General features: G+C 45.3%; 1 protein-coding gene across 3 annotated transcripts; it reads left to right on the top strand.

Annotated features, from left to right (window-relative positions):
- Positions 1-2,445: 2,445 nt before the first annotated feature.
- Positions 2,446-10,941, top strand: LOC123401210 (pathogenesis-related homeodomain protein). Of its 3 annotated transcripts, none has more exons than XM_045094945.1 (11): positions 2,446-2,715; positions 3,594-4,059; positions 4,722-4,887; positions 4,970-5,087; positions 5,934-6,049; positions 6,158-6,508; positions 6,668-6,868; positions 8,061-8,150; positions 8,894-8,944; positions 9,821-10,063; positions 10,197-10,941. In XM_045094945.1, exons 2-11 carry the CDS (start codon positions 3,629-3,631, stop codon positions 10,683-10,685), a joined length of 2,256 nt encoding a protein of 751 aa, XP_044950880.1. In that variant the 5' UTR covers positions 2,446-2,715; positions 3,594-3,628; the 3' UTR covers positions 10,686-10,941. The 3 variants fall into 3 exon arrangements, with proteins under 3 accessions (XP_044950880.1, XP_044950882.1, XP_044950881.1); XM_045094947.1 differs by having other exon boundaries at positions 6,158-6,484; XM_045094946.1 differs by having other exon boundaries at positions 2,583-2,715; positions 3,601-4,059.
- The last annotated feature ends 4,484 nt before the right edge of the window (positions 10,942-15,425 follow it).

Genomic DNA, 15,425 nt, shown 5'->3' on the forward strand with positions numbered 1-15,425 from the left:
GTCCAAACTGGTCTGCCTGCGGGGCCACCACAAGGAAACTTGAGGTTTGGTACCTGTAGCTAGTTCCATCCGGCGTGTCCTGAGACTGAGATACACGGCTCTTATCGGGGTCGTCGACACGTCGGGAGGTCCTGCTAGTCTTGCCTTACCTTAGCTATATATCTTGCGTATAGGAATCCCAGTGAAGCTTTGGTTTCTCCCAGAGTTGAGGTTTTCCTCTATGGAATCCGACGAGATCACGAGATTCGTAATAGAGGATTACTTTGCGGCCTGTGTACGTTTGTGATGGACTAGTTGGAGCACCCCTGCAGGGTTTAATCTTTCGGAAAGCCGTGCCCGCGGTTATGTGGCAACTCGAAATATTTTGTTAACATCCGGTATTAGATAACTCAAACATAAGATAATAAAATTGCCAACCGTGTGCGTAACCGTGATTGTCCCCCTCGAAGATCTCTCTTCGACCGGGGACACGGTGGGGTTATGAATGCCGTAGGTAGGTGTTCAGGATCACTTAGTGATCAAGTAATCACGACCGCTAGTGAAGACCACCTTCATAATTTGCTTTACGTAAGTTAGCCACTAAATCAAGCTTAGGATGTTGCAGCCTTATACACTTCACCTATTCCCTACCGAATAACATGACTAGTTCTGGCACCAAGGTCTTAGATTGCTGAGTCTCCGTGGCTCACGGATTCCTCCGAAACTCCCAACAGGTACAGGTACCCCAGAGACAGATGATCCCGACGGCACCCAGCTGGCGTGGCAGTACGACGAGGAGACAAACCCCCTCTACGTGAACTATCCATAGGACTGAGGCGTGGTCGTGATCGTGGGCTTGCAGGCAGGGTAGCATAGCATTTCCATGTTTTGTAGTCCGTAACGGAACTACCTTGATTGTATCTGTGATGTACTCTGAGTTATTAATGAGAAGACAGTTGAATCCCGAATTGTCTACTTTTTATTATTATTTGTGCTATGTTACTTGCTTGCGAAACGCTTAGATGCGCTTTTTTCCTATTCGGGGCCTTGACCCCCAGATCGGAAAGGACCGCATCTTGGTCGTTACAACTATGATGTTTATTAATCCCTCGGGCCTATTCTTTGCTTAGTCTTTTTCTCTCTCGTTCCTTTGGATTACATCTCAGCTATGGACTGCTATTGATTCGCTCTCCCTCTTGGACTATTATTTATTATACATTTTAAGCAATTTTATATATATCATTACATCTGCTCTTCACTGAATTTTCTAGATAGCCCTAGACCATTGTTTTCTAATAAATTGGGACTGTATGTCTGAACTTCGTCCTTTAAAGACTCTTTTAACTTCATTATTTCTAGATATAGAATCCATGTTTTCACATAAAATTCTAACACTCTCAAACAACATTCAAAATAGACGGACGCGGCAACGCGCGCCATCAATAATGTAGTAACACATAGATTGCATCATGTTACCACATGCATGCATGTGGGGATCTTTTTTGATTTTCAGTTTTTAAAATGTTTTATCTCTTAAATGAAAAATTTGATTGGAGATCCGTTTTCACCATTAAATCCATCGCAACGAGATCTTCGAAACTAGATCTCATATCAATATGTTTCGATGACTTTTTGGGGTTAAAGTTGCCATGTGTATTGCACATGAATTGACGTGGCGTTTACACTGAAGTTGTCATGATATGTTTCAAATATTTTTTCTTCTACCTTTAAAAGTAAATTATGATGGATTAGTAAAGAATTTTCATGATCCATGCATTAATTTTGCCGTGGTTAATTACTAAAAAGAACCATGGTTAATTAATAAAAATTCACATAAAAAGTGTAACATCATGGCAACTGTTGCTCAAAAGTAATATTTCATCAAAACATATCAACATGAGATCTAGTTTTGAAGATCTCGTCGAGACGGATTTAATGATGAAAACAGATTTTTAATTATTTTTTATTTAGAAGATAAAACATTTTTAAGTCAAAAATCAAATAAGATTTTCACTGATGTCATTTGTTTTGACAGGCAAAATGAATGATAATAAAGATGTGTGGGCAAATTACAAACGCCCACACGTGTGGGCGTTAGCTTTTGGGTATCCTAATTATACCTTTTCATGTGGCTCCTATGCATGTGAACCAAACACGAGTATAAATTTCCTATATTTTCCCTTTTTACTACAATTTTCTATATTTTCTGGTTCTCTGTTTTACACGCGCATTCATCTAATTCCCGTATTTCCCCCCTTCCTTTTATACCTTTTAAGATTTATTATTAGAGTCATGCAAACCAAAGAGCCCAAAATGTTACTACTCCTAGAAGTTTTACACCCGCATGCGTGGTGCTGCATATGGGCCCATCTGCAGTTTTACGGGAGTAATAAACAAAATGAATGCCCACGCCCATCTGGAGATGTGCCTGGCTAACCTCGGTAGCCACTCTGCCATTTGGAATTGTGCTTTACTAAATTCCAATTCTAATCCCCGTTTACACTCGTGCCGTCTTCTTCCCATAAACCTTCTCCCCTTCCTCCCCACCGCCCCCCTCCCAGATTTGCCTCCCCAGATTCCGGCCCGCGTCGCCTCGCCGGCCGCCTCCCGCGCGCTGCCCTCCCGCCGGAGCGCCCCCGCCGGCTTCCAATTGGAGGAATTCGGATCTCCTCCCCCTCCTCCTCCTCCTCTGCTGGGCTTGCTTGGAGCGGAGATCCACCGGGGCCTCAGCTCTCGGTAAGGAACCCCTGGCCCTCCTCGCATTGCTAGCCGTCTTCTTGGTCTTCCCTTCGCTCCGAGCAAGACCGGCGGTCATGAGACCTGGGTGAGATGCGCCGACGACCGGCAGGGTATCACGCCTGTCCAGTCCACGGGGCCCGAAAATGGTGAACTATGGCGGATGCTAGAGTAAGCTATGGTGGCGGCTCAAAGCGATGCAGACGCGCAAATCGTTTGTCTCACATGGGTATAGGGGGGGAAGTCTAGTTGTACCCTGTATGAATCTTTTAGATGCCGTAGAGCTGCTACTACCAGGCAGGAAGTTCCGTTTCGAGTAAGGCTTGTCGTGGAATGTGATGCTCTGGTTGGGTTTGACTTCTCAGTGTCCCCAATTGATCCCTTGGCGACGATGGCATCCTTCTTATTTGTCAGGACGCCATTTCTTCGGCTGGCTGCCCTGAAGCACCATTGCTTGATGGTTGTACACAACGCCGCCGAGCCTGAGACCGTGGAGCACCTTCTCATGCTATGCTCGTGCTCTCGGTGGCTTGTCGTGTTGCGCTGGGCCTGGCATGGGTGCATATATGGCGATTAATTGTGTTATGCACCTTGGCACTATGATGGCAGTCCATAGCCCTGTACTGCTGTCTGCTTTCGTTTTTTTATAGCTAGCTTGTGCCAAGTGCACTCAATATATGTCTTAGTAATAGGTGTATGACTAATAACTGAGCATGTTGAATACAGACAGTGGGAAAGGAGAAAATGTCTATTTTGCTCTTAACACTGTATGGCCAGAGCATTTCCTTGTTACTGTGGAATATGTTAAATAATTTCAACAAATACTCATCATGATGTCCCATTCAGCTTTCCAATTAACATATTCTTTTATGGTAAAGGACTCAGTCGGATGTGATACTATCAAGTTCTGACAATGAATAATTCAGACAAGAAGTCGGTATGCTCCATTCCTAGAAGATCATCAGAACGTAGGAAACCGTCCTCTTCTGAGTTGGTTTCTTCAGCAAAAAGGCCAACTCGCCACAACACCTCCAGCAGTTATAAGCCAGATCATTGTTCTCCTCCCAAGAGAACAGTAAGAACAGTCAGGAATGTTAATCTGGCAAAATATGTAAAGAACAAGTATTATCGTAGTCCTCTGAGCAAGCGGCAGGCTTCAAATGTTGCTACTGGAAAAACTGCAACAGGACCAGTCAGGAGGAGGAACCGGAAACGGAGAAGGCACAACACTGATTGTGACGAGGCAAGTCGCATGGAAAGAAGGGCGAGCTATTTGCTGGTCAAAATAAAAACGGAGCAGAATTTAATAGATGCATACTCTGGAGATGGCTGGAATGGGCACAGGTGTGACCACACTCTCTCTCTCTCACTGCTGTCTACTGCTGGTAAAGGAAAATCGTAAATCCATATAATCTTACATGTCAATTAATAAAAAAGGAAAAGGGTACCTGTAGATATCTTATCAATTCTAGCATGAACAAATGCGAAGTATGACACAGTTTTAGGCTACTCCAGTTTGTTTAGAACAATTATGCACATGAATTTATATATGAGGTTTGTAAATATTTTACACTTTTAAATCATATGAAAATTCATATGGTTTTAACCACTTGCTGTTTGTTTCTTATATAGGAGGATCACAATCCGTCCTAAGTTCATCGGTAGTGGCCAACTTATCTATTAAAATTTAAAAATAATTATTTGTGGGAAATACCCATCGGACTTGATTAGTTTGACAACATGATGTCCATGTCCATTTCTTGAGATAATAGAAGTATAGTGGAGTAGCTTCTGTCACTAAGTAGAGTAAGCTAAGTCCGATTTGCCTTTCAGTTGTCATGATAAAATCATGCAAACAGTTCATATTCTTGTTCGTTAATCTATGTTGCGCACTTTACTCTTGCTGGATATGATCCCCTTACTTTTTTTGCTCTTTTGCTTTGAAGTTTCTTATAGTAAAATAAGAGTGCTAGTTATATTAATTGAAGGTGTGCTTTTCCAAACAGCCGAGAGAAATTAAAGCCAGATAAGGAGCTACAGCGTGCTAAGAAACAGATCATTAAATGCAAAATTGCTATCCGTGATATTATCCATCAACTTGATTTGTATAGTTCAAGTGGGAGCATGGAAGATTCCGTGATGCCTCCAGATGAGTCTGTTAACCCTGATAATGTATGTATATCATCAAATCAGTCATACTCCCTACTTCCACATGATTATGCAACTGATGGATTATCAATATTCTCTTTGCTAGACCATATGTTCAAGATGCAAATCTCCTGAATCAGTTCCCAACAATAAATTTATCTTCTGTGAAGGGCCCTGCAAAATGGCGTACCATCAGAAATGTTCAGAACCTCCTCTAGACAAAAGTGGGTAATTTTTTCTTGGTTTTGTTTTCAAACTATTAGGTTGCACATATTTTTGTAACACGCATATGTGCATCCTTGATTGGTGTAAAGCTTCGCAATCATCTTGATCACCTAAACAACACTTCTTCTGTTTCTGATTTTGTCTCTGTGTTTCTTGTGCAAATACAGTAGCAAATGGAATTAAAAGATATCTGTAGTTCTGCACTGATGCAAATGATGAAACTATGTTTTCCAGTACTAAATGATCTCAGTTTGATCTTTATTAAGTAAGTTTCTAGATTTAGTTGTGTTTTTTTTTAAATGTCTCCTAGTTTCTTACTCCCTAGCATATCATCATTGCCTACATTATTAATAATTTTCATGTCATGTACTCATGTTGGTGTTCATAGTTTTATCCATTCAATCCTTTCCTTTTGTGTTGTATCCATTGGACTGATGTAACCATCGGGTAACATCAAATAACTCTGGAAGGTGAGCTCAAATGCTGGAAAACAAACTGAACTGTGGAGTCTAATCTCTGCTGTTATGCAATATGCAAAAGCTGTTAAATGTTTTTGTATGCAGAAATTGTGTAAGAATAATAATCTTAATATTATTCTCCTTTAAATCAAATCAAAAGATGAAATCAGGTAATAATTACTACGTTGATCTAGTTTGCAATAGCACACACTCATGCTGTACGTTCCATTCTGAATTATATATACATTCTTGTTGCCTCCTGCGGCTGTTTGCTCCGCATCGCATCGATATGCGTTTTGTATTTGTTAATATGTCTTTGTAGATGTTGTAGTCCTAATTAGTTTATGGTTTATAACGTACCTGTCTCTGTATTGTGCAATCTCTCAGGTCTTCCTACTGGTGGTCCTGGATGGCTTTGTAAATTCTGTTTGTGCAAGATGAAAATTTTAGAAGCTGTTAATGCACATTTGGGAATGAGCCTTACAGTGATGTGTCCCTCTAAAGTAAGCCCCCTGCCCCGCCCTCTCATTTTTTTGCATCCACTTCTTTTATCGTTTTTACATTGAAGGATGTTACCCTATTCAGACCATGTTGACACTAGCTTTCTATAGGATATTTTTAAGGAAGCAACTGAACAGATGGACTCTGAGGATGGACTAGGAGAGGATTGGTTATCTGAGTATTCAGGTGATGAGGACTATGACCCTGAAGAAAATGACTTCACAAGCAGCAGCCTGGATAGTGGTGAAGAAAGGATATCTGATCAGTCCAATTGTTCAGGAAGTCCGCTTTATTCTCCAAACGATGATATTCCAGGCTTTATATCAGCAGATTTCACTGATGCGGAAGGATTCTACCACACCAATTCAAATTTAGGAATTGATTCTGGGGATGATGATGCTGCCGAGATGCTTACCTACCAAAGGCCAAAGAAAGAGGTTGATTATAAAAGACTTAATGAGGTGTATTTTGCTAAGCAGAACATTTTTTATACTGCAATTCTAGGAACTGCATTTTGAGTTAGCCATGTGTTGTGTGTTAGTTGCACCTTGAGTAAGTTGTTCATCAGCATCAAGTTGGTTCAAAAGGTTGGGACTTTAACTGCTTTTCACCCTTCACAGGAAATGTTTGGAAAGCTGACTGACAATGAAAAGCAGAGTGAAGATGAAGATTGGGGTACTAGTAATAAGAGAAAGAAAAGAAGAGTGGATTCAGCTGGTGTTGGAGTTAAGTCTGCCGAGGGTTTCTCAGATGTAAAATCAAATGAGAAAGTCCAACCGCAGAGGAGAAAACTTTTCAGAATTCCTCCTGAGGCAGTTCAGGTAAACATTGAAAAGAACCCGTGCATGGAGCTCTGCCTTTTAATTAAGATACAGACACCTCGAATTTGGGGCAAAACAGTAAAAAGAACCCGTGCATGGTGTGGACTACTCCGAAAAGGAGAGACAACAGCCACCACATTCTGATCAAGACATCATTGGCCGTTGTATATGCGAGCCTTCTCCCTCCACATCACTCTTGCGGTCCTCCGACACACAGATAGCAACACTGTCTAATTGCCCACATACGTGCGGCGAAGTTCCTATCCGTTGCCCTTGCTGTGGAGGGATAGGATGGAGGGCAGCCTCATCTTCAGGAGGTGGTTCCGCTGCCTCGAGCTCAACCACAATGTGAGCTCCGTGTCGCACAAGGGCACAAGGTGGCACCCAATCTGTTACCAGTTGCCTCCGCAATCTTGTGCACCTCCTTCGAGCCCACCTCTTGTGCTGCGCTCCCTTTCGTCCCTCCGCAGAAGGGGATCTGCGCCGCTATATGTGTTTTGGAGAAGGGGGTTGCAAGAGAGGAGAGAGGGGGGGGGGGGGGGGGGGAGGTGCTTGCCTGTATGATCACTGATGGTGTCCTTATCAGATGCGCCCAAGTGGTTGCTACTAAACTTTTGGGTGTACTCTTTATGCCGTGCATGGGTTTTATACTGGTCTGCCCAAAAATTGGTAATTTTATCATATTGTTTTATTCTTATTTAAATAATTAATAGTCAGAAAAAAATTCTGAAGAACCAATACTGTTTTGTTATTTTTAGCTAATTAACATTGGTAGAGGCCGCCGAAGTTGCAAAGAAATTAGAATGCAGTTCATCCTAGCATGTAAAGCTTTTCATTCAAAACCAACTTTAGCCTACACAAAAATGAGTCGAGTTAACAGTGTTGCAGTTTAAAGTATATTTTCTTCTGCTGCCCATAGATGGTCTCAATTTTTGGTTGAAGGTTTACATGTTCACATGTATAGCATGAACTACATCCATTGGAAGTAAAATCGTAAATCTCGAAAACTTTGGGGTGCCTCTACCGACAATGTGTGCAGAGACGCATTTTCATATAATCTGTGCTCCTACTGATGACTATAACGAGATTCCTCATTGGGTTTATTGTGCCTGTACCTGTGGATATGTGTTCTTCACATCAGGTTCACTCTTGCTTACTGCATTCTAATATCCTCTTCATGTTGCTAAACTAGGTACTACGCAAATCTTTTGCTGAAAGCGAGCTTCCAACCCGGGAGGTGAAAGAGAATCTCTCAACAGAATTGGGTATTTCATTTGAAAAGGTGAGTAATATTGGATTCAATAAATTTCACAGCTGTGTATTACTGATTACAGCTTACTGACACATGCTTATTGACATGCGTATCTCAGTCTGCTAGTCAATCACCTACACATGCTTATTGACATGCGTATCTCATTTTGCTAGTCAATCACCCTTTGACGCTGACTGGGCCATACGTATGTATGTATATATATTATAATCACTATTCATATCAGTAAGGTCAGATTCATAGTATAGTTGGCCACCAGTGGTGAAGCCAGCTTCAAGAATCTGTGGGCTCATTGCTATTTTTTTGAATTTTTTTTCTTCACGATGTACAGTAAATGAAGTGTTTCTAGGCTGTTTTCTTCAAACGCTGTGGGGTCAGCTGACCCCGCCACCAACACATGGAATCGCCACTGTTGGTCACTCTTTCGTCTCTTATAAAATACTAAGGTGTATTATTTTTCCAAAAAGTCAAACTTCTCTAACTTTGACAAAGTTTATAGACAAATATCAATGTCTAGAATACCAAATCATTGTCACTAGATTCTCCATGATTTTTTTATATATTTTATATATTTAGTACTTCCAATATTTATATATTTTGCTATAAAGTTGATCAAACATAGATAATGTTTGACTTCTTCAAAAACTAATACACCTTATATTTAGGAACGGAGGGAGTATCATAAATATAGCATATTACAAGTAGAGAAGTATAACCTGAAAAGAGTCACTAACCAATGTCTGATTCATTTACAGATTGACAAGTGGTTCAAAAATACAAGGTGTGCTGCTCTCAGAGATCGGAAGGCATGCATTTCTAACTCATAATTATTCATACTCGGTATTTTCGTTGAGTCTTTAGCATGTGCTGCATTCTCACATGGTCTCCCGTGTTCGATACAATTCTGGATATTGCTTACTTTTCTTATTTCTGTTTGCTATATTGCAAACATTCCAGATGTCACCTAAATGGAAGGTACTAAACAGAGATATATATTTTTTCCAATTTTTGACCCTGAATAATCACAAAAGTTCAGGGTTGGGAAGGTTCCTGTTCTCAACCTTGGACCGTAGAACTTTTTGAAATGCAACCAAACAGTCCACACTTCTCTCTCAAGTAATTTTGATTTTGGACTGACGACCTCAATGCCATGTTGTTGCCATGCCATCAGATACCATTCTTTTTCTTTGTTTCAGACAATTTTTTCTGTGCAAATTTTCTATTGGGATGATATAGTTTTTTTAGATTGTTTTTTGGGTGTTTTTTATTGTTCATGGCAGCAACACGACAGTGTCATCCATGTCATCCACAACTCCTTGTGAAACCAGCCGAAGTCGAAAAGTGGACTATTTCAATAGTTTGAGGTTACAATTCAAACAGTTTTAGAGTTAAAGGTGGAAATGTAAACTTTCAAGGGTGTTAGGGTTAAAAAGTCAACTTTTTGAAGGTCTCATTCCATACTTGAATCTTTGGTTTTTAAAACTGCACAAATGACAAATTATAACTTTGGATGGATTTACCTACAGAAGTACATATGGGACTGAACTACCTTTCAAGTACTGCGCTCCTTCGTCACAGCATATGTTTTGATTCCATTCCAGTTTCAGTGTTTTTTCTTTAGGTATATCTTGTGGTCAAATATTTTCAACACACAGTTTGCATAACACTAGTGCTGTCTGCAGGCTGAAGGAAATAGCCGTGTTGCTGGCCCCAGCAAAAGATCGAGACGGAGTGCAGGGAAATCTGGAAGTTCAGGCAAGGTTGATTCAGTGGACAATTCATATCTTCTTCCCGCGTCTGAAATCATCAGTGTACCTACACATCCACAAGGGATTCCTGAGAGGAAGCCCGAATCAACCAGTAGAACTGTGAGGGGGCGGGTACACGATAAAGGAGCTCCCTTGTGCCTGACCGCCAAAGTCAAGGTACAAAGACAAAAATTTGATTGTTTATCTTGGGTAATTTGCAGATATAATATGAACTAATAATGACCTCCACCTAGAATAATGTACTCTGATTAGATTCGTTCAACTGAGTGTACTCCTAACGTGTTTGCAGGAGAGTACATCACCTACAACCAAGCCTGTCTTGAACACACACCCTACTCATCTAGCAGATCGCATCATCAACACTGAGCATAGAGCTGTCTCTCAGGAGGACACAGGGCCCTCCGATGACCCTTTCTTCGATGCGATCCTATCCTATCCCACCATCAACACAAGCGACAGAGCTGCCTCTCGGGATGATCCGGTGGCCTTCGAGGACGACCCTTTCCTGGACGTGATGCTAGCAAACCGCGACATCTATACCGAGGAGAGAGTCGCTTCTCACGAGGACGTGAGGCGGACTTCCAGCGACCAGCCTTTCCTGGATGTGATCCAGAACGTGTGCGGACTCGAGCATAGGCTGCAGAGACTGAAGGGGGACATGCTATCATCATCAGCAGCACCAGGCGGCGCTGGAACCACAGAGCGCGACCTGCAGAGCCAACTAGTGGTTCTCGTGCCAACCGCCGAGCTGAAGGACAAATCACAGCCTGGCATCTGAAATTCCGGGTGCGGATGCGACGCTCCGTTTGCGTGTTGTCGATAGGAGTTACTAAAACATATAGAAGAAATAGTGTAGAGAAGGAGAAGAGAAAGAAAAGTAGTGGCTCTAGTCTAGGGTTCTAGCCGACAAGGGGCCTCAACCGTGGTCGTTACTGTGTGTCACATTGAAGTGCGTCTTCGTTGTTACTTAGTATACAAGGGCAGTTGTTACTGGTTTTAATGGGTTGGAGTTATATACTTTTCGGGGTTCAAAATGTTTGGTTTGGAACCATGTCGATGTGCAAACTTTGAGTAACCTCAATTCTCATTTTTTTTCCCATTTTACTAAAAAAAATCAGTTTTACCTGCAAGTGAAAATCCGTAGATTCATTTATCGATTTTTGGGGCGAGATTCAGTTATCGTTATTGCTACTGAGCTAGTATGATATCGCTAGGCAATTCATCTATTCACTCTCTCGTGCAGCTCAGACAGTAGCCACACATGACATACATCTTGGAGCCCAGTTGGTTTGAGGGTTGACGTCCCTTTTAGGGCTATTTTTTGTTCATGGGAGACGGTGAACTCAAGACAGTTCCAGCTCCCAGTCTTGGTGTTTAGTGAGAGAGACAGAGATTAGGTTCAACGCATTTGATTAAGCTCTAGGCTGGGGTATATATACACTTGAGACAGCCAGGATCTAATCGTGCATGCGCCACTACTCTATCCACTAACCCACGTACATGCACGATGCCGGCTTCCACTACTCCTCATCCTGTGCTACGACCGACGCTAGAATCGCATGCGAGCTATACATGATGCATGTGATAACAGCCTGTACAAGACCGGTGGCTTAACACCCCCCCCGCAGTCCTGACGTCGGCGGAAGCGACGCAGAGACTGGAACGGAAGTCAGAGAACACCTCCGAGGGGAGCCCTTTGGTCATGATGTCGGCGAGCTGTTGGCGAGTGGGGATGTGGAGGACGCAGAACTCGCCGAGGGCGACCCGCTCGCGGACGAAGAGGATGTCCAGCTCGACGTGCTTGGTGCGGCGGTGGTGAACCGGGTTGGCCGAGAGGTAGACGGCGGAGACGTTGTCGCAGTAAACCAGTGTAGCCTTGGCGACGGGGGTGAGCAGCTCGCCGAGGAGCTGGCGTAGCCAGACGCACTCGGCAACGGCATTGGCGACGCCGCGATACTCGGCCTCGGCACTGGAGCGGGAGACGATGGCCTGGCGCTTGGACGACCAGGAGACGAGCGCGTCGCCGAGGTAGACGCAGAAGCCGGAGGTAGACCGGCGAGTGTCAGGACAACCCGCCCAGTCGGCATCAGTGAACGCCCGCAGGTCAAGAGTGTGCGAGGCGCGAAGATGAAGACCGAGAGCAGGCGTGCCACGCACATACCGGAGCACACGCTTGATCAACCCGTGGTGACACTCATGGGGATCGTGCATGTGGAGGCAGATTTGCTGGACGGCGTAGGCGATCTCCGGCCGCGTAACCGTCAGGTACTAGAGTGCACCAGCAATACTGCGATAGGCGGAGGGATCGTCGACGCGCGGGCTAGCGGCGGTTGGCAGCTTGCTCTTGGTGTCGATCGGCGTAGGAGACGGACGACAGGTGTCCATGCCGGCGCGATCCAGGATGTCGGCGGCGTACTGCTCCTGGCAGAGGAAGAAGCAAGTCGGTGTGCGCGTGACGCGGATGCCGAGGAAGAAGTGAAGTGGGCCGAGGTCCTTCATGGCGAACTCCGCGGTGAGCTGGTCGATGACACGGCGTAGGGCGGCAGGTGATGAGGCAGTGAGCACGATGTCGTCGACGTAGAGAAGCAGGAAGGCGACGTCGTGGCCGTGGTGACGTGTGAACAACGATGAGTCGGGGCGAGTCGCGGCGAAGCCGATGGAGCGGAGGAAGCCGGCGAAGCGCAAGAACCAAGCACGCGGGGCCTACTTCAAGCCGTAAAGAGACTTGGAGAGGCGGCAGCCGTGATGAGGCTTGGCGGCATCGACGAAGCCGGCGGGCTGTAGACAGTGCACCTCTTCATCCAGCGTGCCGTGCAGGAACGCGTTGGACACGTCCAGCTGGTGAACGGGCCATTGGCGGGACGCGGCGAGGGTCAGCACGACGCAGACGGTGGCAGGCTTGACGACGGGCGAGAAGGTCTCGCCGTAGTCGACGCCGGCTCGCTGTCGAAAGCCGCGCACGACCCACCGCGCCTTGTGGCGTTCGAGGGAGACGTCGGCCTTGAGCTTGTGTTTGAACACCCATTTGCCGATGATGAGGTTGGCGCCGGGGGGTCGAGGCACCAGCTGCCAGGTGCGGTTGCGGACGAGGGCGTCGAACTCGTCGCGCATCGCGGCGAGCCAGTGAGGGTCGCGGACGGCGACACGCACCGAGGAGGGCACCGGCGAGAGCTCTGCAGGGTTAGTGGTGGCGACAAGGCCATCATGGTAGCGCGGGTTCGGACGAAAGGTTCCGACTTGCGAACGCGTGACCATGCGCCATGGCGTGTCTGGCGGGGCGACTGGAGACGAGGGCGTAGACGAACCCGAGGAGATGCCGGCGCTGGCGCTGGTGTTGTCGGTGGGCACGGTAGCCGGGGAAGACGGGGACGCAACCCGCGCGGGCCGAGCAGGAGCGGTGGAAGGGGACCCAGGTGGAGGCGTGGAGGGGCTCGACGTGATCGTGGGCACCGATTCGAGCTGGGGTGAAAAGACCTCGATGACGCCTAGAGGGGGGGGGGTGAATAGGCTATTTAAAAACTTCTTCGGATTTGGCTTGAAACTAATGCGGAAATAAACTAAAAGGGTACTTGTCAAGCACAAATCCTAAATGCACTAGGCACTGCAACGTGTATCAACAACACGATCTACCAAGATGGACACAATACAGTTACTAACAAGCACAAGTAAGTTACACAAACTTACTTGAGCTATATCACACGACAAGTAGGTGAACAACACAAGATACTAGATCACACTATATCACACGATATATCAAGGGCTGCAAGTATGAACGTGTGGATATAGAGGGTATGCTTGAATGATTAATCTTGTACAAGAAATAGCCAACACAATATAATGAGTACAAACAATATGCAATGTATGTATGCTCAAGTAACACAAGTAAACCACAAGTAATAAGGAGTTAGTGTTAAGGATAACCAAGGTCACCGAGACGAAGATGTATCTCGATGTTCACTTCCTTGGAGGGAAGCTAGTCACTGTTAGAGAGGTGGATGTTACCACGAAGGCACACCAACGCCACGAAGGCTCACCCTATTCTCCCTTTGAGATAACACCACGAAGGCGTTTCTCAACCACTAGTGGTAAGCCTTTGAGGTGGCTTCCAAACCCTCACAAACTTTTCCGGGGGGTAATCACACGGATTGATTCCTCTCCGAAGAACTCCTACCGCCTAGGAGTCTCCAACCTCCAAGAGTAACAAGATCACGGGGAATGCTCAAAACTTGCTCAAATCTCAAATAGCTTGGGTTGAGAGGAGGAGAGGGAGACGATCTATCTTTTGATTGGAACAACTCTCAAAGGGGCTCACAAATGCTCTTGGGATCTAAGATTTGGTGTGAGCAAATGTGTGTGAGGTAGAAGTGTGTTCTTATGAGGATAAGGCTGTGTTGGGCACTCTTTCACGAGGTGGGAGAAGAGTATATATATAGTGGGGAGTGAAATCCAGCCGTTGGGGGCACTTTAAGTCACACAGGGTCCGGACGTCCGACAGTTGCCGGACGTCCGGGCGTCCGCGAGGGGTCGGACGTCCGACAGGGGTCGGTCGTCCGAGGCCTGTAGATATGACTGAAAATACTGTGTATTGAACAGTGACCGGACGTCCGGAGAGGACCGGAATTCCGGGTTATTCGACTCAACTGCTATTGGTGGGTGATTCCGGATTTCCGAAGGGGAACGGACGTCCGGGCCTCAGATGTCCGGAGGGAGCCAGAAATCTGAGTTATAGAGCTTATGTTCTTCTGGTGCAGGGCTCCGGATTTCCGAAGCTGGTCGGACGTCCGGCGCTCGGATGTCCGGAGGGACCCGGAAATCCGAGTTATAGAACTCAAGTTTCTCTGGTGCATAGTTCCGGATTTCCGAAGCTGGTCGGACGTCCGGAGGAGGCCGGATGTCCGAGGCACTGGTCCTGTTTTCTGATAATAGCAGAGCAATGGAGATGTGGTAGGAGCAGAACAGTGGATATCTAGTTTGAGCAAGTTCATCGCAAAACCTGTGATCCCCTCTTAATAGTGTGGGATCCCTAAGGACTCAAGAATCATAAAAGGGTACTGATGATCCATACTTGAGTGTATACTTTTATTCGCTGATCATCACTCCGCACCACTAACGTCAAAGGAACTGATACCTTTGAGTTAGCCCTTTCACTTGAGCTTGAGGTTGTTGTTCCTTCTTGGCTCAAGTTGAAAGCAAGACATGATGAAGTCTTCAAGTAGCTCTCCCATACACAATGCGGAAAGCCTAGCTTATGTATTCATCTTCATTTGTCCACCATGTGAACATCCACAAGAATCAAGCATGTAGTGCTCAGGAATGCTTATCTTGATCTTGTCCTTGTTAGCACGTGATCATTGACAATAGTTTTAATGATATATTCGTGCCGATCCACTTGAACTTGCACACCACAATCTTGATGACGATCACCACTTGACGTCATCCTTCATGGGTTGTATGAGACCTTCCTTTTGACGCAAGCGCAGTGGAAACACACCTAACCCCCACATAGGAGTCTCACAAA

This window comes from Hordeum vulgare, chromosome 6H, assembly GCF_904849725.1.
Source record: "Hordeum vulgare subsp. vulgare chromosome 6H, MorexV3_pseudomolecules_assembly, whole genome shotgun sequence".
NCBI lineage: Eukaryota > Viridiplantae > Streptophyta > Magnoliopsida > Poales > Poaceae > Hordeum > Hordeum vulgare.